Source organism: Choloepus didactylus, chromosome 5 (genome assembly GCF_015220235.1).
Source record: "Choloepus didactylus isolate mChoDid1 chromosome 5, mChoDid1.pri, whole genome shotgun sequence".
Lineage (NCBI taxonomy): Eukaryota > Metazoa > Chordata > Mammalia > Pilosa > Megalonychidae > Choloepus > Choloepus didactylus.
Genome location: NC_051311.1, coordinates 165,125,344 through 165,149,226, shown reverse-complemented (window position 1 = coordinate 165,149,226; position 23,883 = coordinate 165,125,344). Strand labels below are relative to the sequence as shown.

Here is a 23,883-nt window from a genome sequence, read left to right as displayed (position 1 = left end):
CAGTATATCTTTAATTTCATCTACAGTATTTTTCATTTCCATACTGTCTGTTATTTTTTGATGTACTCTTTCAAATTCTTCTTTTTGCTTTTCTAGTGTCTTTGTGTTATCCTTTATCTCTTTATACACATTTTCTTTCATGTCTTTGAATTGATTCAGGAAGTTTGTTTGTACATGTTGATTAGTTGTTCCAGATTCTGTGTCTTCTCAGACTTTTTGTTTTGTTCCTTTGATTGGGCCATTTCTTCTTGAGTGTTAGTATGCCTTGTGATTTTTTGCTGACATCTGGTCATCTGATTATCTTGATGGGTCTATTCTGAAGATCAGTTTCTTTGTCATGTCCAGGATTTAGTTGCCTGGGTTTGTATTATGGAACTTTTTTGACAGTTGGGTTGTCCATATTTTGCAGCCAAAACAGAGCCAGGTACCTGTGCAGATGGTGTAAATCAGCTTTGATGGGCCTGAGATGGGGTCTGGAGAGGCTCTGAAAAGTCCTCTTTTCCCCTGTACTTTCCAGCCTGTCAAGAAGATGGCACTCTTTGGTGACTTAATTGTCCTCAGAAGCTGTTTACCTCCTGGAGGCCTGCCAGCATCTGCCAGGCAGAGCTGAAACTGCAGGATTCCTATGCCCTTACTTCACTGGCCAAAATCTGCCTCAATGTGGGGCTGTGTCCCCCACTTTATTTGTGGTGGAGGATTCCCCCAGCTGCCCCAGTCTGCAACCAACCCCAAGCAAAGATCAGGCCTCCCACTGCTGTTTCCCTCAAGGGTGAGGGATGGGCACCAGGACCCAGGGCTGGAAAGACAATCTCTGTGCACATTTTCTCAGACTCTTCATTCCTTATTGGCCTGGGCCTTGGAATGTCCTCCCCTGTCCTCTGGGTCCACAAATAGTTAATCTTGACAGTTTCTCCCTGGCTACTTGCTGCTTTTGGGAAAGATTCTGCCATTTCCTCTCTAATTCTCCAATTTGGAAACTCTTCCTTGTTGCTCTTTTATATTCACTCTCCCCAGTGGCTTAAGTCCTTCTGTGGGTCCCTATGGACTTGGGTCTCTGTGTCTGGATATGGGTGGGGATCTGTCTCACTGCTCTGGGTGATTTTATAGCCTGTGTCCCCAGTCGGAAGTGGAAGGGATCCCAGCGGCTGCCTCTGGGCACTTCCTGAACTGCATGGGACTGAGTGAGGAGGAGGGGAGAGGACAAGATGGTCCAAGACAGAAGTTTCCTGCCTGATATTTTTCAGTTTATTTGATTCAGCATTTGTAGGATCTTTCTCTAGTCTTTAGTTTCCTCCAGAGTTCTGAACAAGAAATGAGATACATCCATCTTTTTGCTGACTCCCTGGGGAGAAGTTTTCAGTAGTTGTCTTATGTCACCACATTGATGACATCACATATTCAACAAAAATGTGTTGCAGTTGAGTCCTCAGTGCTGCGCTAGCCAGGAATTTGGGATGGTACTAGGTATGTGTACCCAAGGAATTCTCAATTGAATTCTCAATTCAATTCCATTGGTCTATATGACTATCCTTGGCCTGTACCATGCTGGGTTTTTTTTTTTATGCAATTTTATTGAGATATATTCATGTAACCAAAATTTCAGTTATTTTCTTTTGGGAGTTACAACATGTATACAAAAAGGTGATAACTTTCAAATTACAATGAAACAAGTAGCTATAAAGCAAATTTCAAAGAATGCTATGGGTTACATTTCCACTATTTCAATTGTTTCCTTTTAGCTATTCCAATATGCCAGCAATTAAGAAAAAGAAAATTATACAGAGATTCAATATTCATAAACCTTTGTTAAATTCCAACCTGTCTGTTGCTACCCCTTCCTCTAGTTTAATCACTTTTCTGATCTTCAGGGATGTCTAAGGAGTGACCACCCTAACTTGTTCATGTTGAAAAGGGGTGTTGACATTATGAGAAAAGGGGACACAACAGGTTGATGTTCTTGAAGACGCTATTGCCTCTGGGTTTTGGGACTTAGCTGGCATAGGAGCTCTCTGGAGTATTTAAGTTTCTGAAGAATAAACTTAGGAGTGAAACTCTTATAGAGTCTCAGATAAGGAACTGGGTATTCTTTAGGGTTTGGGGGACTACTATTGACTTGAGCTTATCACACTGTGGTCATTTAGCATATCTAGCCAAAGCTTCCATAGGAGTAACCTCCAGGACAGCCTCTTGACTCTATTTGAAATGTCTAAGCCTCTGAAACCTTATCTTGTCACCTTTCTTTTCCCCATTTTGGTCAAAAAGTAATTCTCAACCCCTTGATGCCAGGGTCAGGCTCATTCCCAGAATTTTACTCACACAACATACAACCCATCCAAAGTGTACAATCAATGTCTCTCAGTATAATTACAGAACTGTGCTTTATCACCACAATCAATTTTAAAACATTTTCATAGCTCCAAAAGGAAAAACCCTATGCCCCTTTTATCCTCCCATAATTGACACTTAGATGTGGTACATTTGCTACAATTGAGGGGAGAACATTAAGATATTACTGTTAACTATAGTCTATAGTTGCATTGGATGTATTTTTCCCATATACCACCCTGTTATTAAAACCTTATATTTGTGACATACATTTGTTCTAATTTGTTCCAGTTTGCTAATGCTGCTGGAATGCAAAACACCAGAAATGGTTTGGCTTCTATAGAGGGGGTTTACTTGGTTACACAATTACAGTCTTAAGGCCATAAAGTGTCCAAGGTAACACATCAGCAATCGGGTACCTTCACTGGAGGATGGCCAATGGTGTCCAGAAAATGTCTGTTAGCTGGGAAGGCATGTGGCTGGTGTCTGCTCCAAAGTTCTGGTTTCAAAATGGTTTTCTCCCAGGACATTCCTCTCTAGGCTGCAGCTCCTCAAAAATGTCACTCTTAGTTGCTCTTGGGGTGTTTATCCTCTCTTATCTTCTCCGGAGCAAGAGTCTGCTTTCAACAGCTGTCTTCAAAGTGTCTCTCATCTACAGCTACTCTCTCAGCTTAAGTGCATTCATCAGAGTGTCCCTCTTGGCTGTAGCTCCTCTTCAAAATGTCACTCACAGCTGCACTGAGTTCCTTCTGTCAGCTCATTTACATGGCTCCAGTGATTTAATTTAGACCTACCCTGAATGGGTGGGGTAACACCTCCATGGAAATTATCCAATCAGAGTCATCACCCATAGTTGGGTGGGGCACATCTCCATGGAAACACTCAAAGAATTACATTCTAATCGACACTGATACATCTGCCCACACAAGATTACATCAAAAGTAATGACATGTTTGGGGACATAATACATTCAAACTGACACATAATTCATGGAAGAACATTCTTATATTTATACTACTAACCACCATCATCATCCACATCAGGGTTCAGTATGTTATACAGTTCCTTGTTTCATCATCTAGCTTTCCTTCCAGTGATGTTCATGGCCCTAAACCACCCCTTTCAACCACAATCACATTCACAGTTCAGCAGCATCATTCACACACACGATACTGTGCAACTGTCACCTTTATCCATTTCCAAACATTTATAATCAACTTAATTTTAAAGTTCTGCACAAATCAAGCATCAGTTCCCATTTCTCTATCCTTATTGTATCTTCTGGTAACCTATATTCTAGATATTAACTCTATGAGTTTGCTTATCCTATTTAGTTCATCTTAGTGAGACCATACCACATTTGTCCTTTTGTGTCTGGCTTATTTCACTCATTGTAATGTTGTCAAGGTTCATCCACATTCTGTGTGCCTCATGACTTCATTTTTTCTTAGAGCTGAATAATATTCCATCGTAGGTATATACCACACTTTGTTTATCCATTCATCAGCTGACGGACACTTCGGTTGCTTCCATCTTTTGACAATCATGAATTATGCTGCTATGAACATTGGTTTGCAGATGTCTGTGGGGTAAGCCCTCCCACCTGGGAACAGAGCGGGCACACCACAGTTCTGATCCAATTGTTGGCCAGTGAAATTGGACCACAGGGTCCCACAACATTGATCCATTTTGGACAGGTGCCCATAGCACCATAGGGCCATTACTTCCAAATGCCTCAAACAGAGGGGTTAGAGAGTTAAAAAAAAAAAAAAGCTTGCCCTAGTATGGCTGTGGGGAATAGGTTGCCAAAGAGCACCATCTGCTGGGAAGGCTTGGAAAGTGCATTCTTGGGAAGCTGCTTTCCTCACCCTCTCTCCATGGCCCTTTGAATCAGGTTTGCACCCTCTGCGTGGGACCCTGGGAAATACTGACAAACCAAGTGCCAAAGAAAAGCTTTAACATGAACTCAATCAACAACAAAATCTTAGACAAGGGAAGGAAAGCAACTTTCAAAATAATCCTATTGAGATAATCAGATGCCCAGATACCAGCAAGAAATTACAAGACACACTAAGAAACAAGAAGATATGACCAAGCCAAACAACCAAATTTAAAAGTTGGAAATACAGAATTTGGAACAATTAATCAAGAATGTCTAAACAAATCTCCTAAATAATTTAAATGAGATGGCTAAAGAGATAAAGGACATTAAGAAGAGACTAGGAGAGCATAAAGAAGAATTTGAAAGAATACATAGAAAAAAATAGCAGAACTTACAGAAATGAAAGTCACTATAGATGAAATTAAAAATATAATAGAGACACAGAACAGCAGATTTGAAGAGGCAGAAGAAAGGACCAGCCAACTAGCAGACAGAACCACCAAATTAGGACATGCAAAAGAACAAATGGAGACAAAAATGGGAAAATTTGAGCTGGGTCTCAGGGAAATGATTGACAACACAAAGTGCACAAATATATGTATCATGGGTGTCCCAGAAGAAGAGAAGGGAAAGGGGCCATGGAGAATATTTGCAGAAATAATGGCTGAGAATTTCTGAACCCCAATAAAAGACACAAATATGCAAATCAAAAAAGCCCCAGTGTATTCCTCCCTCATTTTTGAAAGATAGTTTTACCAGAGATAAAATTCTTATTTGGCAATTTTTGCTTTCACTACTTTAAATATGTCTTCCCACTGCCTTCTTCCTTCATGGTTTCTGATGAGAAATTGGCACTTCATCTTATTGAGGCTCCCTTTACATGATGTATTAGTTAGGCTTCTCTAGGGAAACAGAATCAACAAGAGATATCTGTAAGTATAAGGTTTTGTAAAAGTGTTTCACACAATTGTGGGGATGCACAACACAAATCCAAATTTGTAGGGGAGGCAGCAAACTGGCAACTCCAATGAAGGTGTTCGATGAACTCCTCAGGAAACACTCTGCTGGCTAGCCAAAGAAGAAGTGAAGGTCCTGTCTCTCTCTCTCTCGTCATTAAAAGTCTTCAACTGATTGGATTAAATCCAGCTGACTGCATTCTCTCATTGTGGAAGACACGCCCTTCATTGATGTAATCAGTCACAGCTGCAGCCAATTGACTGATGATTTACTAAACCAGCCACAAATGTCCTTGCAGTAATGGTTAGGCCAATGTTTGCTTGACCAGACACCTGGACACCATCACCTGGCCAAGTTGACGCCTAAACCTAACAATCATACATGATATCTTTGTCTGGAATGTACCAGCTCTGTTCCTCCTTATTGATGGTTTCTTTTGCTTTAACCTTCTTCTTTGCCTGGACCATCACTTCCTGTTTCTTTGTATGTTTGTAACCTTTTGTTGAGACTGGGACATTTTGATATTTTAATGTATTATCACTGGAATTTAGACTCTGAGGCTTCTGTTCCTTAAGCTTTTATCCAACTAGTGTTATGACAGAGCTTGCCTTGAATTCCAGAAGCTAAAAAAGAAAAAAGAAGGATTAAAAAGAAAACACCTTTCCATCTTTGCAAGTTAACCTGTGCAAATGCCTTCCTTCAGAGCTTTTCCATACAATGAATCTAGAGAATAGCTCCAGGCCAAAGTGTAGGCACTTCCCTGGTTCTTTCTGCTCATACACCTTGTTGTGGGCACGATCGTGGGGTCCTAAGAATTCCCTCATTTACGCAGATATTAATGTCCGCTCTTCTGCAGTAAACTGTTTCCTAAGAAACTGTTATGTCCTAAGCCAGCAATCCCTTCTTCAGGCAGCCGCTTGACTGTCCTCCTACAGTATTCTGTAGGAGAGCTCAGTGAGCCTACTTGTCATGCACAGCAAGTTTTGGTAGAATGAGTCCCTTGGGAAAGCACTGGACAAATTGGGCCAGACATACATGCTCTCAGTATGTGCACTGGTTACTCTGCTCCCTCTGGAACCGGGACCAGTGATACACACTGGGAGTGTGAACTAGATCTGCTCCAAGCTGGTGAGAGGAGAGCAGAAGGGCGAGCCAGTGTGCCAGGATATCCTACCACTTTTAAGTGACCTTTTCCTTGCTTTGTTGCTCGCCCTGTTACTGCAATCCTTTAACTATTTTCTGGAACTTTGAGAAAGATGTTTCTGCCAGTTCTTGCTGCTTGTTCAAAGCTTCCGTGGGAGAATGGAGCCCTGAAGCGGCTCATGCCTCTGCTTTGATTGGGGCTCCAATTCATTTTATGAAGCCAGTATCACCTTGATACCAAAAGCACTCAAAGACAGAACAAAACAAAAAAGGGAAACCAGCAGCCCTACCTCCCTTATGAATAGAGATGCAAAAATTCTTAATGAAACATTAATAAATAGAGTACAGCAACATATAAAAATAATTTTATAGCCAAGTGAGTTTTATTCTAGGGATCCCAGACTGGTTCAATCCTTGAAAATCAACCTATGTAACAGACTAAAAGGAAAAATCACATGATTATATGAATTGATGCAGGAAAAGCATTTGACAAAAGTCAACACTCAAAAATTGTAATAGAAGGGGAACTTCTTTAACTTTATAAAAAGCATCTATTAAAAATGTATAACTAACATTATACTTAATGGGGAAAGACTAAATGTTTTCTCCTTAAGATTGGGAACAAGGTAAAGATGTCTGAACTCACTGCTCTTATTCTACATAGTGCTGAATGTTCTAGCCAGTACAATAGGGCAAGAAAAGGAAATAACAAACACATAGACCGGAAAGGAAGAAATGAAATTGTCCTTATTTGCAGACGACATGATTATCTATGTAGAAAAACTCATGGAGTCAACATATTAAAAAATAAAACTTCTAGAACTCATAAATAAGTTCAGCAAATTACAAGATACAATGGAAACATACAAAATCAATGGTGTTTCTATATAGTAGCAGTGAACATGTGGAAACCAAAATTAAAAATATAATACAATTTACAATTATTCAAAAACAACAATAAAATACTCAGGTATAAATCTAACAAAACATGTGCAGACCCTTGTATGTTGCAAACTACAACATGGATGAAAAAAAATTTGAAAGTTATAAATAAATGGAGAGGCACTCCAGGTTCCTAGATTGGAAACCTCGACATAATGAAGAGGTTGATTCTCTCCAATTGATGTACAGGTTTAGTGCAGTTCCTACAAAATCCTGGAAAGAGTTGTGGTAGATACAGATAAGATTATTCTAAAATTTACACGGAAGGCAAAGGAAACAAAGTAGCTGAAACAATTATGAAAAATAATGAAGTAAAAGAACCAGTGTAGCTGATTTCAAGACTTATTATGTAACTACAGGAATCAAGACCTTGTGGAATCATGGAGAGATAAACATAAAGATCAATGGAGCAGACTAAAAAACCCAGAATTAGACCCACACAAATATGTCCAACTGATTTTTTGATGAAGTGCAAAAGAAATTCAAAGGCAGAAGAATAGCCTTTTGCATGTCCAAATGTTTCTGAAGCAATTGGACATCCATGGCCCCCCCAAAAATTAATTAAACAAACACCCCTATACAAAATTAATTTAATTAATAATTATTATTAATGGTAATTGGATTAATTTTTATATTTAAGTTTGCACATTGTACAAAAATTAATTATAAATGCTTTGTAATGGATGTTGGTGATGGTAGTACAGCATTGTAAACGTAGTTAATGCAACTGAATTATACACTTAAAAATGGTTAAAATGGCAAATTTTATGTTATCTGTATGTTACCACAATAATATTTTTAAAATTAACTCAAAATGGATCACAGACTTACATATAAAACACAAAACTATGAAACTTTGGAAAAAAAATACAAAGGAGACAATGTTGAGGATTTAGGGCTAGGCAGTGAGTTTTTAGACTGGACCCTAAAATAATGAGCCAAGAGAAAAGTAGATAACTTTGGTCCTCATCAAAATGAAAAGCATTTGCTCTGTGAAAGTCCATGTTAAGACAATCAAAAGACAAACTATAGACTGGGTACAAATATTTGCAAACACAAACTCAAGTGATTTTTTTTAATTTGTTTTATTGACCTATATTCACATACCACGCAGTCATACAAAACCAAGTGTACATTCAATTGTCTACAGTACCATTATATAGTTGTGCATTCATCACTAAAATTAATTTTTGACATCTTCATTACCACACACACAAAAATAATAAAAATTAAAGTGAAAAAGAACAATTAAAGTAAAAAAGAACACTGGGTGCCTTTTTCTTTTCTTCCCCATTTTTCTACGCATCCATCCATAGGCTGGACAAAGGGGAGTGTGGTCTATATGGCTTTCCCTATCATTGTCACCCCTCATAAGCTACATTTTTATATAATCATATTCAAGATTCATGGGTTCTGGGTTGTAGTTTGATAGTTTCAGGTATTTACTGCTAGCTATTCCAATTCATTAGAACCTAAAAAGCATTGTCTATATTGTGCGTAAGAATGCCCACCAGAATGACCTCTTGGCTCCTTTTGGAATCTCTCAGCCACTGAAATTTATTTCCTTTCACATCCTCCTTTTGGTCAAGAAGATGTTCTCCATCCCACAATGCCGGGTCTAGATTCCTCCCCGGGAGTCATATTCCACGTTGCCAGGGAGATTCACTCCCCTGGGTGTCAGATCCTACGTAGAGTTTTTAAAGGTGAGCTGTGCTGCGGAATCTGAAAGTACATCCATGAAAGTCTCATCCTCCATTACCTTGGCATCCATTGGTCTCTTTCTCCTTTAAATGGATCTTTTTCTCAGAAGTGATTTTGTAATATCATGCATTGATCATTTGGAATAAGATTTACTGAGTTGGTGTATCTTCCAAATTTTGACACATTTCAGTGTACAATGTCAAAAATTACACATTCCTGTCACCCCCCCAACTCGTTACTTATTACTATCACCCCACAACTCATTGGAAAAGTCTTTAAATACTGGGAAACTGTCAAAATCACAGTAGTAGATGCAAGTTTTCTGAAATTCTAATTCTCACGTGAAAGGCTGAAGTTTATCACTGGTAACAAGTACTGCCAATCAATTGTTTAACTTGAAGTGGCAGTTTCACTTCTTTCATTTTAGGGAAAATGAACACCAAATATCCAAGTGTGAATAATTGTACTTTGTATGTCTGTTGTTCTTTCTAGTAAAAATGGTGAATCAATTCAAATAATTGCACATGTACTTTCCCTGGAGCCACCCTTTGTATTTCAGTACACAGAATTTGTCTTTCCCATTTGTCACATTGAATATTAATATTACTGAAGGGTAGAGGTTTAATAATTAATAATGGATGATTTTATTGCTTCGTCAAGAATGTTCAAAGTGAACCTGGCATTTTTAATTAAATATATATATATATATTTTTTACCGCAAGTGCCAGGCAGTGCAGAATGCCACGACGACCAGCTCAGCTCGGCCCCTGCCTCGGTTTGTGCTAAGGCATGAGCAGATTTATCACCACTGCTCTTTCCCTATCAGTACAAATGTCCATGCAGAGAAAAAAATCAACAGAGATCTTATTGCTGTAAAATAGCTTTCACCTCACTAACCCAATGAAAGGGTCTCAGGGCCTCCAAAGGTTTGCAGACCACCTGGTGAACCACAGCTCTGGGTCCTGGCTTTGCTGTCTCTGTCTCAGTTTGCTAGAGCTGCTATGACAACAGGAGTTTATGGTCTCACAGTTCTGGAGCTTGGAAGCCCAAAATCCAGGTTTCAGTGGCCATGCTTTCTCCAAAGGCTGCAGTGTTCTCGTGGGGGCTTGCTGGCCACCCATAACTCAGTCTCCGCTCTCTGTCACATGCTGTCTCTCCCCTTCTGTCTCCGACCCCTGGTTGCACCCCATTGCCTCTGCTCAAAATGACTCCAGTCACGTTGGATCAAGGCCCACCCCGGTTACGTTTGGCCTTACCTTAACAATAGCATCTTCAAAGATCCCATTTACAGATGAGTTCTCACCCACGAGACTGAGCCTTGGGACCTGAGCATGTCTTCGTGAGGATGTGTTGTCACCATATCAGAGTGGCCTTCCCTGGCCATCCCATTTAGGAGGGCACCGTTACCGGGCACCAGGGTGGTGGGACCTATCAGGCTGGTGGAAAGCCCTGGGGCCACCCAGTGAAGATGCACTTGCATTGATGGGCGATGTGTCTGGCCCTGGGGGGCCCTGCCCATTTGTGTCTGCTCCCCCACTTCTTCCCCACCCTACTGGCCAGTGTCTGCCCCTTGGCCTGCTGTTGTCTCCCCAGCACTCAGCACCCTCTGACCCAAACCCCCAGAACGTAGGGCCCTTCAGCAGTGGCTCCTGCCAGACCTGGCTGAGTGAATCATGCCTCTGCATGGCCGTGTCCTGTACTGAGTCCTCTGCCTTCCCGTGGTAGTGCCTTTCCCATGTGGGCCCCGACACCTGCACCTCCTCAGATGCCCACCAGCTCCTGGCCACATTTGCCCTCCCCCAGCCCTCCTGGCTTACCTCCTGGAGGCCACTGGCCTTTCTCCAGCAGCCCCTCCTTCCACTCGGCCACTGGCCCACCACAGCCGGCCTGTCAATCCTTGGGTACTGTTCTCCTTTGTTCTTTCTTTGCCATTTCTCTAGCTACAGACTGTACCATCACTTTCTGCTGCTATACGATGCAACCTCAACCCTTCCTATATGCTTTAGGACTTTTCTCACTCCCAAATCCCCTTATCTAATTCCCTCACTGTCCATGCCAGGCTGGCCCGTGCTGACCATTCATCTGCTCCTGGACACGACCATGAACTCTGCCTGCAGAACCCATGGTAGACATCTCCTCCCCATGGAGTGATCCACCAGACACTCTCCCCATGGGAACCTGTCAGACAAAGCTGCCTTAGCCAGTAATCCTGGCATAGGAATCCAGGATTACAAGCCAGGATTGTACTCACTAATGCCTCATGCTAATGGTGGCTGCTGACCTGCCCAGCACCAGCTACCATGCCAGGGGTTCTCCAATGAACTGGGCACCACCCTGCCCTAATGTTTATTGAATCTGCTTGCTTTATAGATGTTCTTTTTGGTCTTGGGCCTCCCTATGAGGTTTATAAACACAAGGATGTTACCTTCTCCTTACTTCTCATCATTCACATCTGCCGGCACACTCAAACCCCTTCATGACCAACCGGTTAACTCTGCTAAGCTGGTGAGTAGCTAATGCCCTTTCAGGAACTGAAGTTCTATGTCTCCATCTTAAACCTTAGTGGTGGTGATTATAAGGGAATCTGCAAATGATCATAAGAGGATCTGCAAATGATCATAAGGAGATCTGCATACAATTAAAAGGGAATCTGCAAACGACTATAAGGAGATTTGCAATTATAAGGGGATCTGCAAATGATCATGAGGGGATCTGCAAATGATTATAAGGGAATCTGCAAATGACCATAAGGAAATCTGCAAACAATTATAAGGGGATCTGCAAACGACTATAAGGAGATTTGCAATTATAAGGGGATCTGCAAACGACTATAAGGAGATTTGCAATTATAAGGGGATCTGCAAATGATCATGAGGGAATCTGCAAATGATTATAAGAGGGATCTACAAATGATTATAAGGGGATCTGCAAATGATCATAAGGAGATCTGCAAACAATTATAAGGGGATCTGCAAATGACTATAAGGGGATTTGCAATTGTAAGGGGATCTGCAAATGATCATGAGGGAATCATGAGGAGATCTTCAAACAAAGCAATGATCCATGCTGTGCATCTTTCTGCTGGCAGAGTAACACCTGAGTTAAGGGAGAACCCAGCACTGAAGAGGCGCAGCTGGCTTCAGACAAGAAACAGCCACTGTGCCGGTTTGAATGTATTGTGTCCCCCAAATGCCATTATCTTTGTGGTCTTGTGGGACAGACATTTTGGTGCTGGTTAGATTCGCTTGGAATGTGCCCCACCCAGCTGTGGGTGGTGACTTTGGTGGGATACTCCCATGGAGGCGTGACCCCACCCATTCAGGGTGGGCCTTGATCAGTGGAGCCATATAAAACATGCTGACTCATAGAGACTGAACGGAGTGCAGCTGTGAGTGACGTTTTGAAGAAGAGCAAGCTTGCTAGAGAGGAATGTCCTGGGAGAAAGCCATTTTGAAACCAGAACTTTGGAGCAGATGCCGGCCACGTGCCTTCCCAGCTAACAGAGGTTTTCCGGACGCCATTTGCCATCCTCCAGTGAAGGTACCCGATTACTGATGTGTTACCTTGGACACTTTATGGCCTTAAGACTGTAACTGTGTAACCAAATAAACCCCCTTTATAAAAGCCAGTCCATCTCTGGTGTTTTGCATTCTGCAGCATTAGCAGACTAGAACAGCCACCAAGATGGTTTGAGGCATCAGGCCCCAGACAGCTTCATGCCTAGGCTCTGGGAGGTCCCCGTGGAAAAGCTTGGGGAGGTCCCCAGGGAAAAGTATACGGTCTGGGTTGAGGGCCTCAGAGAAGAAGGTTCTCAGAACTTTCAGAATGAATACAAAGTTTGAGGAGCCTTCAGCCCCAAACAGCACGTGCAGGACCTCTGGGTCCCACAGCCGGGCATTTCTCCCACCAGCCCTCGACCCTCATTTCCATAGCCAGTGTCTGATGTGGAGCCAGGCTCCGTAATGGGCTCTGATGCTGTGTTGGGGAATTTGGGGAAAACTCAGCTGGGCCTGGCTACATGGTCTTCAGGATTCTCAAAGCCTTCCGCCATTTGCTTACTTGTTGCCAGCGTTTTGGCCAATTCTCTATTGAGAGAATTCCCTCCATCTCTAATGGAGGGAAAATTCAACAGCGGAACGTGTATTCCTTTATTCTGGAAGCGCTGAGTGAGCCTCTTGGGCGTGGCAGCTACTGTATCCAACGCTGGGGGCCCCAAAAGCAAGTCAGGTAAAGCCTGTGACCCGGGGAGAGCAGGCAGGGCGGTGGAGGGGACACACACACACACACACACACACACACACACACACACACACACACACACACACACACACACACGAAACCAGGCTGTGCTCTGGCAGAGAGAAACAGGGGGCCTGATTCCTGGGTGTGTATTGGGGGCCCTCCTGGGGGCAGACAAGGACCAAAGGAAGTCGGGGCAGAGGGAGCTGGCCAGTGAGAGAAAGAGAGGAGAGGAGAGTAGCTTGTCCCCAGGCCCCGCAGGAAGCGGGGGAGCATCTCAGGGCAGGCAGGGGAAGCTCTCCATGTGTCCATCCCCCACATCTCCCGAAGTAACCGGACCCCACGGGGAACCTGAGCTATTGGCTTTGTGCAGGAACAGACTGGATCAAATCTGAGTTTTAAAGAGATCGTTTTGCAGTAAGAAGGCAGTTCCAGCTGCCTCGGAGAAAGATGGAGCCAGAGAGCTGTGCAGGAGCCCCAGTGCCAGCAGGGGAGGCTGGGGAACTGACAGATGGAAGGGCTGGGGGTGAGGTGCTGACAGAATTCAAGGTTGCTGGCTTGGTTGATGAAGAAAACCTAGGGAGAGGGCACGATTTTGGGTTGGTGGGTGGTTGGGGGTAAAGGAGTTCCCTTTGACATCAATTGGTGTCTGGGGGACCCTGGAAACCTGGCTCTTTGCCCCATCTCTGCAGAAGCACTTGGTGAGTGGGTCGTGGCCCTCTGTCTGTGCCTGCTCGCCTTCTTTCCCGGGTGATCTTACCCAGGCCCTCAGCGCTGCAACCCCCACCACCGGGGACTCGTAGGTTCAGGCAGCACCTCCTGCTGCAGTGCTTCGGGGGTCTCTCAAAGGGTTTCACATTCAGCACCTCCCACTCTGTCACCCCTCCAATCCTGTCATCTTCCCGTTCCATGGCTCAGGGAATGACTTCCTGTGGGGCGAGCAGAGAGCCAGGAGCCCTTCCTGACAGCTCTGTGGTCCACACCCGCTGTCTACATGATCAAGTTCTAGTTTGCCTCCGGCAGGATCTCTAAACCCTGCCACTGCTCCCCAGCACCTGCTCTGGTGCAGGGTGACACAGAGTCCCACCTGGATGGGGTCACCTGCTTCCACACTCAACCCCCTGCAGTCTGTACTCCACGTGCTGCCAGGAGGCTTTGAAAAACACCAAACGAATCATGCCACCTGCCTCTTTAAAATACGTGAGGGGCCTCCCATGATAAATCCCCAAATCTGGTACACAGCCCTCCAAGCTGGTGTGGTCTGCTCCTTCCCTCCAGGACCCTGCACCTGTCACATGCCCTAGGTCCTCCGACAAGCCGTGATCCACCCCCCTTCTACAGGGCCTTGGCATGTGCTACTCCTCGGCCGCTGCCTGTTAGCTTCTACCAGCCCTTCCGATCTCCGCTCAGCTGTCCTGTTCCCCTCTCCCAGAAAGCCCTGGACCTTCCCTTCATAGCATCCATGATGACGGCCATGCCACATCTGTCTGTGTGAGCATTTTGCTAAACTGCGAAGGTAGAGAACAGTCTGGGGTCCCCAATGGTGCCTGGCACCCAGCTGGTCCTTACCAGATATCTGTGGCGTGAATGAATGGATGAATGCATGAGTGTGCGAACCAGGGGCTGTCCTCCCTCCCATCCCTCCAGCCCCCTCGGGGAGACCCCAGTAAACACTATAATTGCACAGAAAGTCCTCTGGGATATCAGGCAGGAAAAGAAAAGATCCCATTGCCGGGACCCATGAGAAATACATTAAAGGAGAAAGAAGAGTCCAAGTGGAGTTCACGTCTTCACTACTTGGTGGGAATGTCAGTGGAAGGTTTTCGGGTTCAAAGGCTGGGCTGTCCCTGGGGGTGCCACCCTGGCCCCAACAAATGTGCCAACTCCAGAAGGAAGCACAAACGCGCCTGGGGCCACAACTCCGTCCCTCTTTTAAATTTAGATTCTGGAAACTAATCTCAGACCTAAACTTTGGGTCTAGAGGGAAATCCGACCCCCAAGTCATGAAACAGAGGACACAGGCCGGGGACTCCTCGAGTGGTGGAGAGCGGGCGGGCGGACCCCCGGAGCCTCCGGGCTGCGCTCCCCGTGCGCACAGTGCTCCCCGGTTCACCAGCCGCCTTTCCCGCGCCGGACTCGGTTCCTGAATCAGGCAGGGAGTCGGTCAGGGACAGGAAAGGGAGGCTCCTGTCTCCCTCTGCCACCGTGTCAGCTCCGGGATCGACCACCGGGGACGCTGGAAGGTCTGGGGCAATTTCAGAGAGGATGAGGGTCTCTGCAGGCCCTGGAGACAGACACAAGTGTGCTCGGGGACTCCGGGATGGGGGATCCGTCTGCCCCCTGGCGGGCCGGGCCGGAGGCGCCCCCGTTACCGCGACGGCCTTGGATGACAGCGCCCAGAAGACCCAGGCCAGCACCACCGCGGTGTGGCCGTGGGTGCTCACGCCCGACTTGGCGGGAACGCGCGTGCAACTCCGCTGATAGTCAGGGAGTCCTAAAACAAGGAAACCTGCAGAGGACTTCAGAAGGGTTTTCTGTATCATCTCTGATAGGTACAATCTCCAATTGAATACCACCACGGAAAGGGAACTCGTACTCCACCAAATTTAGAACTGATCAATTAGGCATTCGCTACAACTCTCCATATTTCTGCAAGAGAAAGTTGAAACAAGAGTCACATTGGCAGAGCCAAGGGAAACCGCAGACTGTTTTCCTCTTTGTTTTAAACCATAAAAAAATCCCATGGTCGGAGCTCGGGCTCAATGGCAAGGTCGGCTGATGGTATTCCACGCTGCTCACCTTAGACAGGTGCTCCAGCCTGGAGGTGGAGGCAGCTTGACTGCTGGATGCTGTTGTCACACCCACGGGCCTGTCTTCATCAGGTCACTGGTAATGAAACCAGGGCCACCAGCCCGCAGGCCACCTTTGGGCTTTAGCCTTTCCCCTAGCCCTGCCACTTGCTGGGCTGTCAAGGAGCCACTTCCCCAGCTGAGCAAGCTGACAGTCTCATAGATTTGTTCTGCTGCCTGGTCAGTCACTTATATCCCAAAAGAGCCCCACAGAGGCCCATGTGGAAGAGCTGGGCATTTTGGCCTAGATTCTCATTCCTGCTTACAGGAAATGTGGCCATGGCAAGTTTCTCAGAATTCTGGCCTGCTCTGCTCCTGAGTCACTCAGTGACCCTGGGCAAGTCCCTTCCCTCATTTCTTAAAAACAGAATTGTTTTTCCTCTTTGGTTCAAGAAATGCGCACTAGGCAGCTAGGTTCAGAGGTGCATTTCAGTCCCCATTCCTCACAAGCAAACGTTGCCCACTCTGTCCCTCCTGCTCTCACCAACCCCACTCTGGTTTATTCCCCAATGTGTGTTTGCTTCTATTATAGTCACTTAAAATACATACATCCTGGTCCAGTATCCAACTGTCTTTGAAGTCTTCTCCAAAGATCCAGGACACTCCTAGGTTACATGAACTTTCCTTCTAACGGTCATTCTCCTCCAATTTCCATTCGTTTCCAAAAATGGAAAGAGCAGCTATAACTAGGAAATGCTTGTATGAAACGTGTTCACATGTTGTCCCTTTAGACTTAGCAGCCCGGGCAGTGGTGTCCAGCTTGTCTGTCCAGAGCCGTGACCCCCGCGGCCTCCTTGGCTGGGGCTGTGTGCAGTGACAGAAGCAGGGGGATGACTGATGGAGACCATCTCCCAGCTATCTGGAGATTTCAGAGGAACCAGCCTGTCCCTGTGGTCACAAATACCACCTGATGATCTGGGAGGGCCGGACTCCTGCGGCTGCTCTAGGCTGCAGCCAGAGAACCTCCTCTCCATGGGGGCCCCCAACGTCCTGCAGGGCCAACCTGGTCCCCGTCCACCCAGAGCAAGCTGCAGATGCCTTCACTGCAGCTGTCACCGGCCCTGCACTAGCATTTGGGTTCCATCTTCTCCATCTGGTAGTCGGGGTCCTAGCTTCTATCCTTGAATTTCATCGTGGGAGCATCTGTGGTGACTGGAGTTATGTACCCCAAATTCAGACATGTGCTTGGTCTTAATCGGCATTCCCGTGGGGGCAAACCCGCTGTAAATAGTTCCTCTTGAAGGTGTAATTCTTCATTAAGGCGTGGTCCAATTGAATGAGAGTGAATCTGAATCTGGATTACCAGAGGCCTTTATGGGCAGCAGAAATTCGGACATGGAGAAAGCCCGGGGAGGAGCAAGACAGAAGTCAACAGCTCCCAGAAGAGAAAGGAGAGGGCATCACCATGTGATGGAAAAGCAAAGGAACTCCAAGGTGCTGGCCAGCCAGAAAGCCACTGGTGCTGGGAGGAAGCAAGCCAAGCCTTCCCACCCCCAGAACCGTGAACCCCCGTTGCTTAAGCCAATGCTCTGTGTGGCATTTATCATAGCAGTTGGGAAAGTAGGACACTGTCTTTCTAGTGGCTTTTGCACTGGAGGTAAAACAGTAAAAATCTAACTCTCCCAGGGCTGATTCTGCTGCCAGCTATTGATGAAGTCCTTGCTGCACGTGGAACACAGTGACAACTGCCAGTCCAGAGCGTCACAGGCACCTCCCCGGGGAAAGGGCAGTTTTTCCCTCTGACTTTTTGCCTCTTTTAGCTGTAATTCCACCCCCACCCCACCACCCACCCCCAAAGGCAGACCTTGTGAACGCAGTCGGGGAAGGTGTGAACAGATGCTAGAGAAGTGACACACGGGGTACACCTGGCCCTCAGCGGCTCTTGGGGCAGGTTGGTGGCAGGTGTCCTCCCAACCCAGGGACCAGCCCCAGGCCCTAACTGGGGGACACCTTAGCTGTGCCGCAAGGGAGCACTCAGAACAGATCTGGGGGTCCCTCCACGAGGCCTAAGGAAATGGGGCCTGCTGCTGGGAGGCTGCCCCCCACCTCTGCCCCAGCCATTCCCTTGCCTCTTCCTTGTGGATGGGGCCCCTGCACCCCCCCAGGAGGCCCAGGATGGCTGTTGTGGGCCGGGGACAGGTGTCCCCACGACTCCAGGGCCGGGCCACCCAGGGTCCAGTGAGCTGCCTGGACTTAGGGGGGCTCTCTTTGTAAGTGCTGCTGTTGAAGTGAGTGACCCCAATGGGCAGGCAGACTCAAAGCCGGCTGCATAGCCTGTGCAGCTCTTTTTGCAGGTAGAGTGGGTGGAAACTCAAGTGGAGCAATGAATTAGTGTGGAACAATCCCAGCCTCTCACCGCCCACCCCCAGCCAGGTAGTCTTATTTACATTAATTAAATAAATAGAATTGGAGGAAGGATTCCAACCTGAGAGCAGGGACTGCTCAAAAAAAAAAAAAAAAAAAAAAAAAAAAAGGCTGCACCCAACTACAGTCCAGTGTCCCAGGCCTCCCCCGACAACTGTGAATGACGAGGCTCTCTAGAAGGATTTCTCCGTCCACTGTGGCCTGGGCAGGAGTCTGCAGAAGGGGTCGCTGAGGGAGGGGTGATGAGGACGGAGATGAGGAGGGCTTGTCTCTGCTGGCTGGCAAGCCCGCGCTGGGCACCCGGCTGCCCAGGCCAAGCAAAAGGAATGACGTTGCAGACAGGCCCCAGGATAACTTATTTTATGGGTCAAGCCAAATACAATGAAAAGTTATTTTTGTTTTTTTTTTTTAACCAAAATAAATAAATCAGATCTGTCACTATGAAGAGAGTCAAAGTGATGGTGATGAAGGGCGGCTGGCCACTCGGCCATGCCCCTGCCCCTCCCTCCCCGGCCCCTTCTCTCCCCCTCTGACCGGCTTTGGCACAGCAAAGGAAATAATGCATCAAAGTCTCCATTTTGTTAAAAGGAAAAAAGGGAAGTTTGGGGTGGGGCAGAGAGGAAGAGCATGGGGGAGGGGGAGGTGAAGAAGGGAGGGGAGAGGAAAGAGAAGGGGGAGGTGAAGGAGGGAGGGGTGAGGGGGTAAGCAGGCCACAAAACCAGGCCCTCCAGCAGCCCGTGACCTGGAGCAGCTGCCTGCGGCCTGGGCTCGAGGTCCTTCCCTGGCACCCAGGGGGGTGGAGCATGCCCCACTCCCACACAGGGAGACGGGCAAGGGGCCCAGAGGGGACGCCAAGGCAAGACAGGGCCCCCTTTTGGACTCTGGTTGGTCTTAAAGTGACCCTGTCCTCCCTCTGGGCTGGGCCAGTAAAGCTGCCGTCCAGCCAGCTGCCCTCTTGCATTGTCCTCAGCCTCGTCAGCGGTGGGCCCCGGCCAGAGCCCGGCCCCCCTACGCGCCCCTGAAGGCTGTGGAAGACCTGATCCAGGATCTTTTCCAACTCCATTGCTTCTAAGGCTTGGTCCTTAGTCCCAGGCACAGAAGCCCCCTCCCAGGCTAGGGGGCAAGCCCGCCAGGGCCAGGTGAAGCCACACAGACCTCTTCCCTGCCCTGGGGTTGAGGCTCAGCAGGGAGGGCCGGGACACGAGCAGACCTCCTGGGGGGCAGCCGGCCACATGCTCCCTCTCCTCCCAGCTCCCCAAGGCTCATGGTGGGACGGGTCAGCACAGCCCGGGGGGCCCTGGCTTGGGGGGAGAGCCCAGCCCTCAAGGGGAGATGACAAGGCAGGAGCTAGGAGAGCGGCAGGCGGAGTGTGCGGGAGTGAGGAGGGTGGCGGCGGCGCTGAGGCACTCTGCTTTAGTCGGGGAGTGCGGGGCAGCCGTGGGTGGAATGGGGCGGCTCGGCCGCCTCAGGAGAAGTTCTTGAAGGAGTCCAGGTTGAAGGCCGTGTCCAGGAGGCGCTGCAGCTCCGTCAGGTGGGTCTTCTTGTTGCCGGTGGCGGGGGCAGCAGCCGGGTCGCGGCCGGCGTACCTGGGAGGGAGAGCGGCGAGGGCCGGGCCCACTGAGCGGGGCCAGCTCTCCAGGAGGGCCCCAGCTGACCACCCGCCAGCAGCGGGAAGGGGACCCGTGAGCGGCCCCCAGGGCGCAGCTCGATGCAGAGGCAGGGGCTGCTCACCACACGGGCTTGGCGCGGCTGATGGTCGTGCGGAGCCGGGGCTTCACGTAGTCGTAGTAGCCCTGGTTCTTGTGCTCCTCCTGGCACCAGGCCAGCTCGGCACCGGGGTACTTCTGCACTTCCTTCAGCAGGAGGTCAAAGGGGAATGGCGACAGCTGGGGGAAGGCAAGGTGGAATTTCAAAGAGAGAATATTCCAGGCACTAGGGACACGCCAAGGCCCGGTGGGCCGCAGGAGGGGACATCCTGTCTGTGGGCTCCCTGCGGCGGGGAGTCTCCTCCCCGGGAACAGGGGAAGGGGTGGGACTTGGCGTTCTCTCTCTCACCACACAAAGGCTCCGCGTGCTCGGCAGAGCAGAGGGAGGGCTGCCTGCGCCACCCGCCCCTCACCTGCTCGATCCTGGCAATGGCCACCTCCTCCTCCATGCCGCGGGCCTTGCGCTCCCGGGTGAGGTCATAGTACACCTTTCCAGTACAGAAGAGAAGCCTCCTGACCTTCTCTGGGTTCTGCACTGCAAGGCCGTTTTCTGGGATCACCCTCTGGAAGTGGGTACCTAGGAGAGAATGTGTGTGGGCCAGACAGGCTCTCTCCAGGGAACTCGGCCGGCCCAGCAGGGCCCAGGGTCTTTGCACCAACGTGCCAGCGGTTTCCCAGGGTTACAGGTGTCTGCCCCAGCCGCCAACACCCTGGCTTAATGATGGATCCTGTACCCAGAACATGCTGTGAAGACACCACGTGTCAGCACATGCCAAGCAGACAAGCTCGAGGTCTGATATCAAGTGACACCAACTTTTTCTTTAAACAGCCTGTCTCAGGCTCCAGGGTGTCTGCTCCGTTCACATGCTTCATGATTTTACAAACATAAAAACTCGCAGTGCTCCCACAGCAAATGCTGCAGTCCTTAGGCTGGGCCTGGCACCCAGGAGAGCAGAGCAGACCAAGGGAAGCCTTGTTCAAGTGGGAGGCTCACCGGGACCCTGGGCTACAGGCACTGCTGCTGGGAGGCAGCCCCAAGAGTGGAAGGAGGTGGGTTTACACCCACACAGCCCCAGGGCCAGCTGGGCTCCCCTCCAGCGTGCCGGCCACCTGCTCACTCCACGTCCCCGCTGCCTGCCGGCCTCATGGCCCTCCTTCACTGGTGGGCGCTGTGCTGGTGACCGTGCCTCACCCTGTCCCATCCCGCTAGGTGTTCTGCCCGCCAGGATCCCCTGACCCTCTGCACCCAGCAGTGGGCTACAATGGGTCACCCCAGTTCTCTGAGTCTCAAGTGCTTTGGGCTGCCTTGAGAAGAGCCCTCTGTGCACACAGGTAGGAGCGGCCACTCCCCACACTGCTGGTGACCAGACTCCCCTGCGAGGCCCCGGCTGCTCCATACCTGGCTGCCTGGGACTGTAGTGTGGGGGGTGTTTACCCCACGACAAAAAAAAAACAAAACACGGCTGGAGTCCACAGTGAGAGTAACAAGCAAACCCACAGCGCAGCAGCAAAGAACCCCACACCCAAACCTTACTCTCTCCCGGTCCTGGCCTCACACCTGCAAGCATTTCGTCGAAGCTGGTTCTGGCTTCAGGGTGGCGCAGCAGGGATTTTGGAGTGAAGATGATCAACTGAAATAGAGAAGCACAAAACCACAATGGGCTGGGGTCTCAGGATTCCAAAAAGGAAAGTAAAAGTCAGAGGCCTATGGTATGTGAATACATCTCAACGAAATAACCTAAAAAAGCAAGAAGCCTCCGGACCTCAACCTCTCAGAAAGAACCCGACAACCCACCCTCGCCCACACTTGGCCTCCACGGTCCTCATGTCAGAAGTGGCAGAAGGAAGAGAAGGAGAGCTAGCCAGCCTTCCCACACCCTGCCTTGTCCCGCAAGGCAGGACTCTCCCCTCCCTGAGGGCTGCCCCAGCCTGTGTGGGTGCTGGCTCTGCTCCGTGCCCTGGCTCCCCTGCCCTGGGGCCCAGTGCTTCATGAGTGGTTTTCCATGGACAGTACTCTGCACCCCAGGAAGAGTCCTGAACCCCTCCCTGGCACCCCGGAGAATTTAGACCCAGGGTGCAAGCCCTGCACCAGGCAGCTCCCAGGCTGTCAGGACGGGCGCTCTGGCTGAGGACATGGAGGATGTGTCCTGCAGCACCCTGTGGCCCGGCAGGCACAGGGCAACAGGCTTCATCACCTGGACCCATCACATACATTCCCTCCTCTTCCTAGAGCACCCTTTCCGACTCGTCCCCCATCTCCTACTTACCCTCTCTACCCATTCAGGAGCCCACTTTGGGGGAGGGGAGGCTTTTCCTCCCCCGATGCTGGGGCCAGGCACCCTGCTCCCCCACTCCCTTGGGCCCTTGCTGAGCTGCACTCTCTTCCAGACCTCCCTGAGGGTGGGGCCTTGTGAGGGCGGAGCCTAGTAGGGTCCTCTCTGCACATCTGGCTTGGGGCTTGGCGCCCAGTGGGGCTGCACTATATGACAGGCTGTGAGGATGAGAGGTAAGTGACCACGGAAAGAACAGTCCTCCAGGACTGCTCCCGAGCACCTGGCTGGATCTATCTGCAGCAGCGGTAGCGAAAAAGGAAAGAGGAGCCCTGGAAGCCCGCCACCGGGTTCTGGTCTGGACCCTGCTTGGGGAGGTGACCCCCTTGAGCTGCCCAGAGCAGGATGAGCTCCAGGGAGCCCCTCCTCACTCCCGCGGGGCAGGGGCAGCACCCCTAGGTCATCCTTCAGGTCAGGCCCTGTCTGGGCCAGGGAGAGCCTGCGACTGACCGGCTTCCGGAAGGGCAGGAGGATCTGGCGTCGCAGCACATGGAAGAAGTTGCCGGGGGAGGAGCAGTTGACAACGACCCAGTTGCAGTCATACAGCTGATTGATGTCGAAGTTGGCTTCCTCGAGGTCCTGTGGCAAGGAGAAAGAGGGCCAGTGGCCAGGGACAGCCCTGAGAGCCGTCCCCGTGGAAGGTGCTGGGCAGCATGGGGGGCAGCGGGTGACGACAGGGGAGAACCACACAGCCAACCCTCGTGGGAGCCCCAGTGTGCCTGGGGGCGCAGACACGGAGGACACAAACGAGCACATCTGACAGCTTGGGGTGGTGGCGCCCCACCCGCCAGAACAGGAGTCTCCACCCCACTCAGTCCCTCCCATTCCTTCAAAAACTACTGTGTGGCAGGTAAACAGATGCCAGGTTCTACCTAAAACCAACTCTAATTTTCTTCAGCAATTGACTTCTCCATGATTTTCTTTGGACTTCTAAAGTTTCACTAAAATCACCCCAAAGTTCTTTCCTCTAAAGCGTTTTTACCTGAATCACAGTATGAACAGCGTCACCCCTGAAAGCTTATGCTACAGCTTTTACAGCACTAGGAGGCTACAGGAAGTAGCTCTTGGATTTTTCCTTCTCCTGTGTTCTGAGGAAGTTTCTCGTTGAGGGGAAAACTGCAGGCACCTGGCCACACCTGCCCACCTCTCTGAAAGCAAATCCTCCCTGGCTGACTCCTTAAGTTGTCAAGGCTCTCAGGAGGGAACAGTCCAGTGATCCCTTCAGCAGCTCCCCTGGCTCGGCCAGAGGGGAGTGCGGCCAGAGGCAGGGCGGACATCTCTCCCGTGCTCCTACCGAGGTGCCCAGGTGGTCAGGGTGACTGGCCCGGGCAGGTGGCCTGCTCCACTCACCGGCAGGACGTCTGGGTCATCATTACACATCTGCAGGAACCTCTCCGGTCTGGCTGAGGAATGTTCTGGGCCCTGGAACCAGACAGACAAGATGA

At 49.2% G+C, this 23,883-nt stretch overlaps 1 protein-coding gene across 4 annotated transcripts in view; it reads right to left on the bottom strand.

Annotated features, from left to right (window-relative positions):
- Positions 1-18,746: 18,746 nt before the first annotated feature.
- Positions 18,747-23,883, bottom strand: part of OGDH (oxoglutarate dehydrogenase) — a 97,341-nt gene continuing 92,204 nt past the window's right edge. For all 4 annotated transcript variants that reach the window (XM_037837251.1, XM_037837253.1, XM_037837254.1 and 1 more), the window contains 6 exons: positions 23,789-23,860; positions 22,889-23,017; positions 21,667-21,739; positions 20,522-20,685; positions 20,134-20,288; positions 18,747-19,988 (listed from right to left, as the gene is read on the bottom strand). In XM_037837251.1, the coding sequence (XP_037693179.1) occupies positions 19,868-19,988; positions 20,134-20,288; positions 20,522-20,685; positions 21,667-21,739; positions 22,889-23,017; positions 23,789-23,860 (714 nt within the window). In that variant the 3' untranslated portion in view covers positions 18,747-19,867. The remainder of the gene's footprint in view (positions 19,989-20,133; positions 20,289-20,521; positions 20,686-21,666; positions 21,740-22,888; positions 23,018-23,788; positions 23,861-23,883) is intronic.